General features: G+C 49.2%; 1 protein-coding gene across 1 annotated transcript in view; it reads left to right on the top strand.

Moving 5' to 3' along the window:
* Window positions 1–14674, top strand: part of Tmem181 (transmembrane protein 181) — a 43866-nt gene that overhangs the window by 20790 nt on the left and 8402 nt on the right. The window contains exons 3-10 of the mRNA XM_021635703.2: window positions 2090–2145; window positions 2615–2705; window positions 5196–5317; window positions 9918–10028; window positions 10693–10773; window positions 12278–12377; window positions 12907–13037; window positions 13172–13263. Of these exons, the coding sequence (XP_021491378.1) occupies window positions 2090–2145; window positions 2615–2705; window positions 5196–5317; window positions 9918–10028; window positions 10693–10773; window positions 12278–12377; window positions 12907–13037; window positions 13172–13263 (784 nt within the window). The remainder of the gene's footprint in view (window positions 1–2089; window positions 2146–2614; window positions 2706–5195; window positions 5318–9917; window positions 10029–10692; window positions 10774–12277; window positions 12378–12906; window positions 13038–13171; window positions 13264–14674) is intronic.

Here is a 14674-nt window from a genome sequence, read left to right as displayed (position 1 = left end):
TTCTTACAGCCATGACTTTAATACAGTTCCTCATGTTGTGGTGACACCAAACCGTGAAGTCATTTTCGTTGCTACTTCATAACTGTAATTTTGCTGCTGTTATGAATCATGATGTAAATATCTAATATTCAACCCCTGTGAAAGGGTATGTTGCAACACCCAGGTTGAGAGCCACTGGTTGAAGGAGCTCCCTGCAGGAAACTGTTACACAACAGTGTCTCAGCGGTACAGCCAGTGGCCCGCTCACTGCCTAGCCCCACAACTCTGAAGGAGGGCACCAGCTCCCTTGAATTGTCCTCTGATAAGCCCGTGCCCACGGTGGCACATATACACACAAATAGGAATGAAGGAAAAATTAGACAATTGAGACGCATCACAGCATGAGTCCTGACGACATTACACTAGATGAAATACCCCAGTCACAGACAGATTCCACTCACCTGAGATGCACAGGGACGGCTACCAGGGCAGAGGGAGGCGGAGTGGGGAGTTTAACGGGGCAGACTGAGTTTTACTAGAAGAGCTACAGAGATGGATGGCCGTGTCTACAGTACAGATTACTGAATCCTTCTTAGTTGTACTCTTAAATGTGCTTCAAATAGTAGGTGCTGTGTGTATTTTAATCGTAGTAAAATTGGGGAAGAAAGAACAATGAAACATCTATTTCCAAAAGGCCGTATGTTATGCTTCTGCTGGGAAATCTGTTACTGTTTAAGCTCCTGCTTAATATTTCTAGACCGGTTAATTGGATGAATGCATTAGCTAGTCTTTGCTTTGTGGTAACACTTTGTTGGGGCCATGTACAACAGAAAGAGCCCTATGAAGAGCATCACGGAGGAAACATACCAAGATCCCACCATTTCATGGTGGTGGTTCTGCCTTAATGTGCATGTAAGATGTGTCATATAGCAGAGTATCTATTCTGTGTTTGGGTGTTTTACCTACTTACAAAATATCTCTTACAACAAGGATATTTGCTCAACCATGTTTGTAGCAGCTTTATTTGTAATAGCCAGAAGCTGGAAACTCAGTTGAGGAGTGGATACAGAAATTGTGGTACATTTACACAATGGAATACTACTGTGCAATTAAAAACAAGGAAATCATGAAATTTGCAGGCAAATGGTGGGAACTGGAAAAGATCATCCTGAGTGAGGTATCCTAGAAGCAGAAAGATGTACACGGTATATGCTCACTTATAAGTAGATATTTGACATATAGGAAAATCATACTAAAATCTGTACACCTAAAGAAGCTAACCAAGAAGGAGGCCCCTTGGTAAGATGCTCAATCTTCATTCAGAAAAGCAAAGGGGATAGGCACTGGAAGAGGGAGAAAACAGGGAACAGGACAGGAGCCTACCATAGAGGGCCTCTGAAAGACTCTACCCTGCAGGATATCAAAGCAGATGCTGAGACTCATAGCCAAACTTTGGGCAGAGTGCAGGGAATCTTATGAAAGAAGAGGGAGATAGAAAGACCTGAAGAGGACAGGAGCTCAACAAGGAGAGCAACAGAACCAAAAAATCTGGGCACAGGGGTCTTTTCTGAGACTAATACTCCAACCAAGGACCATGCATGGAGATAACCTAGAACCCCTGCACAGATGTCGCCAGTGGCAGCTCAGTCTCCAAGTGGGTTCCCTAGTAAGGGGAACAGGGGCTGTCTCTGACATGAACTCAGTGGCTGGCTCTTTGATCACCTCCCCCTGAGAGGGAAACAGCCTTACCAGGCCACAGAAGAAGACAATGCAGCCAGTCCTGATGAGACCTGATAGGCTAGGGTCAGATGGAAGGGGAGGAGGACCTCCCCTATCAGTGGACTTGGAGAGGGATATGGGAGGAGATGAGAGGAAGGATGGGATTGGGAGGGAATGTGGGAGGGAGCTACGTCTGGGATACAAAGTGAATAAACTGTAATTAATAAAAATAAATAAATAAATAAAAGAAACTACCCAAATAAAAATAAAAATAAAATCAGGTACAAGAGATCAATTCTGTCTAATGTGTAAGTCTTTTTTGCATTTAAAATAAAACTCAGTAAGTTAATTACGTTAACCCTCTCTCCCCTTTTCTTCCGGGTTGCTCTAGGACCTAAAGTGATCCAGACTTCCACGGCTAACTACTCACTAAATAGTAGCAGAAAGGTAAGAGGGGCTACAGGAGGCGGGCAGCATCAGTGTCTCTGAGAAGGGTCTGTGCTGGGAGGCTCTTGAGGACAGACCGCCCCTGCCCTGCTCTGGCTTCTCAGGCAGCACACAGTTCTTATTTCACGGTCGGGTTCTTGTCGGGTCCTCAGTGTCTTAGGAAGATGGTGATGGAAGGACACTGGTTCCCTGGCGGAACTACAGCTCACTTCCTAGAGGTGTTAACTTGTCCTGAGTGCCGCACTCACTGTTTTAACAGTGATGACGTAGGAATCTGACTCTTTCTTTAAAAAGCTTAATTTGGGTATCTATACGTGTGCGTGCGTGCGTGTAAAGGACTGGGTTCCCAGCTCTGTCAGGGTTTGTGATCTGAGCTGTGTGCACAACATTTGTTTTACACTTTAAGATGAGGTATTCAGGGATTCTGTGAGCAGGTCATATGATTACTTTTTTTTTTCTTCTGCTTCAGCTAAAGCAAATTCAAATACGTTCAAACCCACTGTCTACATATAACCAGCAACTATGGCTGACGTGTGTTGTGGAGCTGGAGCCCTCGGAAGGTATGCAGCCTGGTCTTCAGGGTGGCTCGCTGTTGTAGTTAGTATACATTCTCATTCTGAGGAGGCAAAGACTGCAGTGTCTGCACATGTGTGGCAGATAAGTGTGGAAGGATGGCCGTGACTTCCATTAGGAAGGATTGGCAGCTCCTCCACCGTGTCACAATGGGAGTCAGGGTGCGTCTCTGTGGGGCGTGGACACATGAGCGCAGTGTGGACCTAAGAGAATTCTGTCCTGACACCTGGAGACACGCTTCTGCTCCCCAGGGATATATTTGCTAATGTGTGGGTACAATTTGACATGGGGAGAGAAAGCGTTACCAGGTAGAGGCCAGAGCTGCCCTGAACATGCACAGCCTAGTCAGTCAGCAGTGGGGGGGGGGAGGTCGTGTGGACAGTGTGGGGGGTGTTGCTGGGAAGCCCAGCCCTGGGGAACCATTGTTGACAGAAACTAGCCTCTGTATCTTCCATGACACAAGCTGTGTTTATCAGAATGGAGGGTGGTTTCTGATCAGCTGCCGTGCTCTAACAAAGAATACACTCCCTTGACCATAGTGAAAGAAGTGAGAAAAAGCAGAAGTAAATTGTACATCAGGATTTGTGAATGGTCTAGAAAAAAAGACGGACACAAAAATGTTAATTATGGTTATTAGAATGGGACTGTAATTGCTCAGTGATGACACCTTTATGTATTGTTGTTTGTATATTTTATGTACATGCGGGCAGGGTGCACACCTGTGTGTTGGCACAGAAGCCTGTGTCTTCTGTCACTCTCTGCCCATTCTTTTGAGTCATGATCTCTCCTTGAACCTGGGACTCACATTCCCTGGAAGCCGTGTTGGCATAATGTTATTATGCACTGGGTAAAGTTTACCCTTGTTTATTCAAATGCTGATTTCTCTACCCCACTATCTGGTTTCAATCTGGGCATGGCATTGCAGGGCTTATTCTAAGTATTTCATGTCTCAGGTTTGTGTAAACATGCCACCATTTGTTCTCTGCTTTGCCAATAAAAGCTGGCCACCCAGCTTCTCGGCATTGGGGAGAATAGGGTGGAACATCCATTCCCAGAGTGGGGAGGAGAAGAAGAGGGGAAGTGGGAATTTGGCCACAAGGAGAGATAGAAAAGACATGGTGGAGAAAAGAGCCGGAGCAGAGAAGCCTGAAAATACAGGTATTGTGGGGATTTTGTCTAGGAAGAAGATAGTCAGGGAGCATCATAATGCATTTATAATGCCCAATTACTGTGCTCTAAAGCTATTAATAAACCGGAGTCTCTTTGTGTCATCATTGGGGAACTAGCTGGTTATCAATAAACTGCCGCCATATTAACTCCTTGGATCATTGCCTATTAATTATTCTTTTTACATTTGGTGCCCCATGTGGGGCATCATTCGTCAAATGTGTGCTTTTCCTCACAGCCCCAAGCTCCCAGTGTAACGACTTAGACTCAAACTCGAACTCAAAATGTATTTACCAATATCTAGGCCATGCAGCTAGGCTCATTTTCTGACTAGCTCGTATCTTAATAACCTATTTATTTTAATCTCAGTCCTGCCACATAGCTGGTGACCTCTGCTCAGGAACCATGTGTCTGTCCTCTTTCATGTTTTCCTAGGGCAAATCTTCCATGTCTTGCTCTATCCCAAAATCCTTTCTGCCTACTGGAACTTCTCCCTCCTATTTCCTGCCTCTGCTATAGGCCATTAGCTTTTTATTGACTGGTGATGTTTCCATATAAGCATAAGAGATTCATTCCTTCTCCAAAGCCAGAAAGCCCCAGGCATCCTCCTCTCTCCTCTCTCCACTCTCCACAGTGCTGGGGTTGTAGGCATTTGTGGGACACTTATTAGGGGTGCTAGGACCTGCCTGAACTCCAGTCCTGAGCAGCAAGCTCTCTTAAATGCTGTGCTGTCTCTTCAAACTGTTCATTCTCTCTTTCTAAAAATCTGTTACATTTATTTGAGAGAAAGAGAGAGAGAGAGAGAGAGAGAGAGAGAGTGTGTGTGTGTGTGTGTGTGAAAGGACAACTGTAGGGAGTTGGTCCTCTCCTTCCATGTGGGTCCTTGGGATGGAACCTAGGTAGTTAGCCAGGCTTAGTAGCAGGCTTCTTTACACACTGAGCTGTCTCAACAGCCCTATTCTCTTATAATTAGACAACTTTTAGTCAGAAATGGTAAGAATCTGTTTATATCTTGGTGTAAATTATAGAATTTATGTGGAGAATTAAAGGGGTAATTTCACAGCCATGCATCCTTACATGAGGTGAAACAGATGAAGCAGACATGCAGATTTAACATAACACAGGCTCCTCAGCAATGATGGGAAATAGCAAAGGCTTTTCTTTGCTACACAGAAGAGCTTCAAACACAGAAGAGGGGTGATACGGCCTTCAGAAGCTTGTGGGCTATCTGTAGGACCCTGTCTGCAGGTGGCTTCGCTGCTGGGAGATGCCTGCTGTGGCCTCAGGAAACAAATGTCTTTCTCTTGTAGAAATATCTATCCAGACCAGCTTTTCCATGACTGTGAAAGTCGATGGTGTGGCTCAAGATGGAACCACGATGTACATTCATAACAAGGTTCACAATCGGACAAGGACCCTCACGTGTGCGGGGGTGAGTGTGTCTCCACAGTTAGTCATCGGCTACAAATGCCATCGCAGACCTGCTCGCCCAACAAACGGGCCAACCTCGCGCAGCCTTCAAAATGGGTTTAAACGTGTTAAACAGATGAGCACGCAAACAGTGGATTTCCTCCTGCGGTCTGCGTACACACATGCCGTCCTACTGTGTTCTCCTCTGGTCCCTTTCCCGTTGCTCCCTTTACTCCTCTGGTTTCCTTCTCCCCTCAGTGCCCCCCATTAGACCCTTTCCTGCTTTCTTTCTGTTGATCTGTCTCCTCAGTTTCCCGTCCCTTAAGATTCCTTCCCTGTCATGACCCCACACAGCACATACATACACGTACAAACTCACATACATAAATTTAAATCTGGTATCTGCATAGAAAACATGTAATGTTTTTTTGTACTTTGACTTATTTTACCTAGTGGAATGCTTTCCAGTTGAATCCATTTTCCACTAACCTCATGATTTCAGTTTTCTTTAAGGTTACATAAAGTACATACATACAAAATTATATTTTGTATATTTTGTATTTTTTTTACCTTGTCATCTGTTGATTGGCATCTAGGTTGGTTGCATTTCTCGGCTTCTGTTAGCGGCGTAGCAATAAAATGGGTGTGCAAGTATCTCTGTGGTGTCCGACTCAGGTCCTGCTGGACACCAGGAGTGACACAGATGGGTCACACGGCAGTCCCAGTTTCAGCTTTTGAAGACCCTCCACATCGATGTCAATGGCGTTAGTCCCCACCCTTCCTGAAGTGAACATGGCTCCCTCCCACGTTCCTCACCAGCATTTGTCAGAGTTTGTTTCCTTGACAATAGCCCCTATGTCTTGGGTAAGAAGGACCCTCAAAGTGCTTTTAATTTGCCTTTTCCCGATGGCGAAGGATGTTGGGCATTTTTTGAAGCACTGGTAATCTGTGTTTCTTCCTCTGAGAGCTGCGTGTTCAGTTCTTTAGTCCATTTAACGATGGGATGATTTGGATCTTGGTGCTAGTTTTTGTGGTTCTTTATATATCTGAAATAGTAATCCCCTTCAATATGCAGGCAAAGACCCCAAGCCCCACCCTGCCCCCACCATTCTAGAGTCTGTCTTTTTCCTCTGGTGATTGTTTCTGTGTTTGCTACACAGAGACATTTTGATTTTATGCAACCACACACACAGACATGTACACACACATGCATGCTCGTGGACACTCAGTCTGCCCCACACCCTGAGCCCATGTGATAGCTGCTGATTGCTGTCGTTAGATGTTGAGGGCCACATCTCGGGTGAACCTCTGCCCTGATCTCGGGTTAGTACTGATCTTGTTCTGGGTATTGAATGCCCTGATCCGTGTGTGGACTGGCAGTCAGTGCCCAGGCCTCCTGCGGTCACCTACCAGTGTTTTAGGCATCTGTTCTGGAAGGTAGTGTGTGGCTGTGGGAGACAGCAAAGAGTGAACTGTCACGCTTTTATTCATTGATACTGTATTCGCTTCAGAAGCCAATAATTCAGACCACATCCCTGCAACAGCCAGGAGCCACACCAGGACTCAACAGGTTCCTGGCAGCAGGAGACGTGGCGAGGGTCAGAGCAGGGAGGGCGTAGATTAGAGGGCTGGCGCGGAAGGGAGGCTGGAGTGGCTGCGAGGTCCTGCTGAGGACCTTCTCTATGTCACTCATTAAGTCCTCACGGGAGGGCCACGGGGTAGGAGCTACAATCAAATTCCAGTTTATAGAAGAAAAAACAGAGGCCTCAAGAGGTCACAGCCATCATCCAGGCTGACACAGATACTCGGCAGAAGGAGAAGGATCTAAGCTGTTTTTTATCCAGAAGCGCTCTGGTGTGCTTTTATCCGGAAGCCTGCGCGTGGCTCTAACCACATGCGTCCTGCCCAGTTACTAGTAGTAAGAACACTGCCGAGTTCTCCTGGCAAGCAGAAATCTGAGCGGAGAAGGGACTCTTGTGAAGTGACTGGGCCTCTTCTCTCGGCTCCTCCCTCTTGATTCAAAGGGTTCCGAATCCTGTCCTGAGCTATGGAAGAGTGAGCGGTGAGTGAGGTGGCCCTCTCGCTCAGCAACCACAGCTGCCTATCACAGCCAGGAGGGCATCTAGAGAAGCAGCTGACCTCTCACCCTGTGTGCCTTCTCCCACCCAAGCAAGCGGCCAGAGCCATTTCTGGAACATATTCTCATGGGGGAGGGAGGCTTAAGCCCTTCCTGCCTGTTCTGGGAAAGTCACCAGGCTCAAGGTCCCCCATGGGTCGCTCACCATCCTGTATGCAGGAGGCACGCAGTCAATGCCTCTGGGTAATGAGGAGGGGGTGTGTGAAAGTCGCAGAGGCCTCTGGGCAGCCCCAGGCAGGAATGAGCGAGATCGCCCTTGGCCGCTACAGCGGGAGACACAGCTGCACGCTGAGTGCTGGTTCCACAGCTGCTGTCACTGGTCCCGTCCCGTCCCCCACTGCTCCTGGGATGTGCTCGCCCTGCCATCTTCAGAGCGGTCCTCCTCCTGGCGTGGGTAGCCTGGCTCAGTTCACACCAGCCACTGTTGGGGACACCTCCCTCTATTCTTCACCCAGTCTGCTCTCCCCTTACTGCTGCAATGAAATGGTCCTAACTCAAGACAACAAGGAGTTTTAATGTGGCACGGATATTTGTCACCCTCTTACATTTTTTGAAATCTTTTTATTTTGTGTGTGTATGTGCATGTTTTCATGTTTGAGCACATGCATGTAGAGGTCAGAGGTTGGTGCTGGGTGTCTTCCTCAGTTACTCTACATTTTACATACTAAGTTAGGTCCACTCACTAGACTCCAGAGCTCACCACAGGCAGCCTTGCTTTAGGGTTCCTGTCTCCTTCTCCAGAGTGCTGGGATTGTAGGAGGTAGAGATCCAAACCCTGACCCTCGTGCTCTCTAGGCAAGCACTTTCTCCACCAAGCCACCTCTCTAGCCTTCATAGCTGATTTGATACAGACAAACAAATACAACACTGGCGCTTTGAGGTGGTGAAGAAGCATCCATCGTTTTGCCAGGTGCTTTGTAATCAAACAGAGCATGGCTCGAACCTAGGACCTAAAATCCTCAGGTGGCTTCACTGGGGTGTCTGTGACAGTACAAATGCCCGGAGGTGTAACTCCTAATAAAAACACCCCTGGCTGGAGAGATGGCTCATGTGTAGGTCCTTCATTGGCTTCTCTCCCAGAGACCCAAGTTTACTTCCCCGCACCCACATCAGGCAGCCCACAACCTCCTGTAACTCAAGCTCCAAGAGATCTCATGCCTTCTGGCATATTTGGGCATGCCTGCACACACACACACAAAGAAATTAAAAATAAAATCTGAAAAAAAAAAAAAGGTGAAACACCCCATGAAAATTACAAAGGATTCTTCTAATTGTAGAAACATGGCTGTCTCACAGAAGGTGTACTGGAGTGCCGTTGGCATTGAATGTACCTGTTCCTGGCTCCAACTGAGTCCTTAGCTACACCTGTGACTGACAGTCATAGCAGAAAGGGGGACTCGGCTCTCCTGGGGATGAGAACCACAGACCCTGAGAGGCAGGCAGGCAGCACTGAGGAGGAGGGAGGCTGCTCAGGTAGGAAAGGCAGCTCCCATGGAGTCACTGACAAGGAGATGAGTAAGTCAGAGGCCTCCAGTCCCTGGCTGTAGGGCCACTTCCTGCTGGCTCCAGGTTGCCTGTGTGGCCTTGGCTCCCCTTCAGCCCCTGCACCTCGTCTCCTCCGTGCTTTCCCTCCTGTCCCTTAGGATGAGCAGTGTTGCCGGCAGCCAGCCCACCCTGCCATTGTGTTCTAAGGCCTGTCTGCTAACGATGACCTCAGACACTTGATGCTCGGTATGCTTTGACCAATTATGGTTCTGGCTGTGCTTGTCGGGAGCCAGGCTGAAAATTACAGGCAGCAGCGGGACTGCACTGCACAGAGGGGGGTGTGACCGCCCAGAGGCTGGAGCACAGCTATGACAGAGCGGTCACAGGCCTCTAGGCTGCACAGCCACACCCTGGGGTGAGGGTTTCCCATACAGTGGAACCCCAAGTCCTAACCCTAAAGGACTGAGAGCAGCGCTCAGCAGACCGTGAAGCACCCACATCTACCGTCCACACCATCCACTTGCAACTGCTTGCCGCCTTCGCTTTTGTAGTGGGGAAGGACAGCTGTGTGGGAAACGGCAGGCCGAAACTGAGGAGTGGAAACCCCGTCACTCAGAAACTATGCCTGGCCACAGACTGCACATGTGGGCCCAGGACAAGTCGGCCTGTGGCACTTGGTCTGCTGGCTGGGCTTGCAGGTCCCCTGTGTAGTGGCATTTACAGATGGGCCAGGCTTGTGCTCTCCGTGGTTAGCTTTTCTGTATAGGCAAATGTGCCGTTTCTCAGTCATCCACAGGGGGATGATGCAGGAGGATCGTGAAATGCCTGTTGGGCGCCTGCTTTCTAGGAGCCGTCCTGGGCTGGCATCTGACTTTCTCTCGGTTTCTGGTGTGCTCTCCTGAGAGTTCTGCTCATCTGTTGTTGAAATGAGTCACTTCAGGTCTGTGGGCGGGAGGGTCCTTTCAGCTTGCTCTTGCCACACTGGGCTCCTTTCTTTCAGAAATGTGCAGAGATCATCGTGGCCCACCTCGGCTACCTGAACTACACGCAGTACACAGTGACCGTGGGGTTTGAGCGCCTGAACCAACCTGTCAAGGAGATGACGTTCACCGTGAGTGTGAGGCCGGCTGCGCCCAGCCGGCTCCCCTGCCAGCTGGTTGGGTACAACAGTGCCTCATGCAGTTTATTTTGGAAAACCAGTTTTTTAGTCTGTGGAACCAAGAATAGCTCAAGCAAACATCACAGAAGTTGGAGAAGCCAGAGTACGCTTGGTCAGCAGGCCCACGCTTAGCTGCCTGTGACTGTTACAACTGCAGATTCATAAAATACTAGAGTATTTTAGGAAGTGCTTCTCACGCTTAGAGCCTACACAAGTCTGTTTCTTTGCATATAGATATTGTCATTTCCTAGTGAAGATTGACTTTTGATAGGAAATTTAAAATTCACATCTCCTTTAAATGATTATAGAATAACTTATCTCGTAGATTCACTACTTAAGACCATTTCAAAAAGTTCTTAATATTTAAGATTTTTATCTGTTCTTTAATATAGAAATAAAATTTGTTAAAATGTTGCAGCAGTGTGAGAAAACAGAAGGAAAAAAAGCATTTTAAAACTCCTCAGTGATTGTTAGTAATAGCCGGGCGTGTCCCCCAGTGCCCTCTCTCTGGTTGTAATTCTGTGTCTTTCCTGTGCCCTCGCTATGGGATAACTCCCTGGTAGTCAGGTGCCCCGCCCCCGCCCCTCCCTCCATGCCTCTCTGTTTCCTGTTTCAGTGGAAGACATACAACCCTGCCTTTTCCCAGCTGGAGATTTGGCTCCGCTTTGTGTTTGTGGTGCTCACCTTCATTGTCATCGTGAGTTATCATCTGCCTGGGGGGCTCTGGGGGGTGGGGCGGCGTGGGGGAGGGGGTTGGCTCTGGCCCAGTCACTGAGGATGAGGCTAATCGTGCAGTTCCAGTCACCAGAGAGCAAGCTCCATGTGAGCTAGGTCCTTTAGTGGGCTGGCCGAGTGATATACTGCAGTGTGTCCACCAAGGCACTGTGGTGTAACAGTGGTTGCTGATGACCGCCGGTCAGCAATCCCCATCACTGTAACGTAAGCATCTTGACTCCTCATGGAAGGGTTGACTTGTTGGGGACTGTCTCAGTGCTGATATAGCAGCTCTCTCTCTCTCTCTCTCTCTGGTCTTTTTATGTTTGGAAAGTTATTCTGAACATTTGGGCCTTGGACTCTTGAAGGACAAGCTTGCAGAGAAACAGTTCTGTAAACACAAGCTTTTGGCTCATTGGGGAGCTGAACTTTGTGCCACCACCACACTCACTTTGGAGAGAATATTAACGCACAGAAGGGCACCCGAGAAAGCCCAGCTGTGAAGACAGGGACGTAGAGGCTGGAGACAGTGTGCTGTGTAGTGGCTGGCCATCAGTTGTGCGCCAACGAGCTGGCAGGGGGCGTGGTATTAAATGTGCACAGTGTGCGGGGATGGCCTCTAGTTGATGCCTGACGCTCCCTTGTCATATTATAGACCCACAGTGGAGACCAGCACACAGCTATGCAGTGAAGGCGGTGTGAGCAGTGTGGTAGGAAGGGGGCCCAGGCCCTTGGATCAGGCGTAGGGGAGCTGTGCCACGCTGAGGGCCATGGAAAATGAAGTGGACCACTGGCCTCATAGCTGGCCTCTCGGAAATCCTCTATGTTTTTTGAGGGCTACCTGGATTCTCCTTGGGCCCAAAAATTGACAGTCACAGCCCAAAGTGTGTAAGCAGCCCACAGGCCAGAAATTCAGGCACCCCAAAAAGTTGTTAGTTTATATTAGATGACAGTGAAAAAAAAAATAACAGACCTGTATGTAACACATTGTGCAGTGTTTGAAAGCTGTTTAAAGCGGTTCTCCCAGAGGCTCTACACACTTACGGAGGTGTCTGAAAACATGTTAAGCCTCTGAGTGGCATGCCCTTGCCTCTTGGCTTTCCCTTGGGGATCTTAGTATCTTTCAGCTCCCGGCTTAGGTAGGGGACCTGCAGGCATCAGATGTGCCGGTGCTCTGGGAGGCCTGTGAGCCTCCACGTGGGCGCAGACCTGACTGGAGCAGCCAAGCAGAAATGCAGGTGGTGAGCATGTTCTGTTTGCAGAGAACTCATGGCCTCGTAAAGCAGCGTGTGGCCCATCTCTCCCATGGCCCCATGCAGCAACTACACATCTTTGTCCTGCCTGTCACTGATGGCTGGTGGACTGAGAGCTGGCGGAACGTCCTTAGTCATTTCAACCAGGAACTGGCCCAGTGGAGCCTGCCTGGTGCCTCCCTGGTGGGGCCAGGCCCACCGGGCAGCACAGTCACCAGGCCCTTTGCTTTGCAGTGCCTGTTCGTGCATTCCCTGCGGAAGTTCTCCATGAGAGACTGGGGCATCGAGCAGAAGTGGATGGCCGTTCTCCTGGCGCTGCTGCTGCTCTACAATGGTGGGTGCCGTGTTCCTTTCCAGACTTTCCCCCCATCACTCCTGGCCTGGTCCCAGACTTGCCAGGAGTGTCCGGGGGAACCCGGCAGGAGCATGTTGCAGCTCCCTGCTCCCCAGGCACCGTGTTACAGGGCCACGGCAGATGCTCGGCTCCTGAAGAGACAGCGGCTGCAGTAGTGAGAGCTTGGACGAGCTGCAGACTCAGCAGTCGAGGGGCCTGCCGAGGAGCCAGTGCGGCTGCCTCTTCCTCTGTCCCCATTCCAAAAAGCATTTGCTCCGGCGCCGGGAATTCTCAGGCTGCGGGAGGAGCTGACACCAGGGCAGATGGCTCTCTGTTAGGATCGCTGTTGCAATCTGCTCGGTGGCGTTCAAACATTCAGAAAACAAAACCGCCTTTGGTTTGCTACCTGCCCTTCAGCTCTGACCAGCAGAAAACTCATAACACGCTCAGGGGTGGGAAGAGGCCGGGGGCTCTGCGCTGGTTGCCGGCCAGCTCCGTTCTTGTCAGTGTTCTGTCTCCTCTCCTCCAGATCCATTCTTCCCGCTCTCCTTCCTGGTGAACAGCTGGTTCCCGGGGATGCTGGATGACTTCTTCCAGTCCCTGTTCCTGTGTGCCCTGCTGCTCTTCTGGCTATGCGTGTATCATGGGATACGGGTCCAGGTAAGCACACAGACAGACCCCCGGGCCTACACTGCACAGCAGAGACCTGGTGTGAGGAAGTGTCTGGGGCCTCATGTGCTCCAGGGCTACTCACTGCTGTGTTTCTTACTTTTTTTCCTGCTGTTTGCTTTTAGGGAGAAAGAAAATGCTTAACTTTCTATTTGCCTAAATTCTTCATCGTTGGACTGTTGTGGCTGGCTTCTGTCACGCTGGGAATATGGCAGACGTGAGTGATGCTGCGGGGTAGGACACCGTCACCCCTGGAAAGTGCTGGCAGCAGGGAGGGGCTGGACCTGCTCGCCCCTTGATCTCACCCAGACCATAGCATCTGCCCTGGCTCCTGCCTAGTCAGATAACTGGGTCCAGGGAATTGGGCTTGGCTTGTGTGGCCTGTACAGAAAAGGTCTGCTAGGCTGAGTGGAGAGTGACAGCGTGTGGGTCGTCGTGGGCTTCTTTAGTGAGAAAGGACTCAGTTTGCCAGGGCAGCACCCAGGACTTCCCAGCAGAGCCACTCAGTCCCCTTGTACATCTTGAGGCTTTCTGATTCTTGCTAAGCGTCAAGCTGTACTGGCTCCTGCCCCTTCTTCAAAGAGCTTGCTGCCAGGGCAGTGCTTCACTGCCCAACTCCCCCGAGATGGCACTCAGTCCCAGACCCAGTGTGGGTTCTGTGGCTTTCATGCTTGACTTCGTGCTACAGCGGCACTGGCTTCACACTGTCTGTGTCACGTACTTGTGTGTGAGCGTAGCTCCCAGTGCTAGTTCTGAAGTGTAAGCCCATGCAAGTTTTTAAGTTAATTAATTAACGGTGTTTGCTTGCTTGCTTTGTCTTCATCTATCTCACATGCCCGGGTATACTATTGAAATAGCTCCTGGACCCAGGCGTGGAGGTGTGCGCCTTTAATCCCAGCACTCAAGGAGGCGAAGGCAGGCGGATCTTTGTGAGTTTGAGGCCAGCCTGGTCTACAAAGTGAGTCCAGGACAGCCAGAGCTATACAGAGAAACCCTGTCTCAAAAAGAAAGAAAAGAAAAATGCTTGTGGAGCTGGAGAGATGGCTTTGTTAGGTGTGTTACTCTTCCCGAGGACCCAAGTTCCCAGATCCATGTCAGGTGGCTCACAAGCACCTATAACTCCAGCTGTAGGGGATCCCCTCTCGCCTGTGAGTGCATATAACACCCACAGAAACACATATATACACATAGTTTAAAACTTAAATCTGCAGCTGGAGACATGGTGCAGTGGTTAGGAACACTGATTGCTCCTCCAGGGGGCCCAGGTTCAATTCCCGGCACCCGCGTGGCAGTTCACAGCTGTAACTCCAGTTGTAAGGGACCTGATATCCTCACAAAGACATGCATGCAGGCAAACACCAATGCACGTGAAATGAAAATGAATAAATTATTAAACATAAAAAGCAAATCTTTTTAAAAAACAGCTCTTCAACTATGTAAGAGATAAAAAACAAAACAAACAAACAAAAACCCTGCACCTTCTCCATACTGATGAGTGTAGCTGGCATGCACCACTGTACGTGGCTTCCTGTGGATACTTTATGCTAAAATACAGGGTTGCTATTTAAAAAATCCTCCAATGCTGATAGCAGGTGTTACACATTTATAAGCAAAAACCAAAATGAAAG

The sequence above is a fragment of the Meriones unguiculatus genome, chromosome 20, assembly GCF_030254825.1.
Source record: "Meriones unguiculatus strain TT.TT164.6M chromosome 20, Bangor_MerUng_6.1, whole genome shotgun sequence".
In the NCBI taxonomy this organism is placed as follows: domain Eukaryota; kingdom Metazoa; phylum Chordata; class Mammalia; order Rodentia; family Muridae; genus Meriones; species Meriones unguiculatus.
Note: the sequence above shows the minus strand (reverse complement) of the source record. Positions and strands in the feature narration are given on the sequence as shown.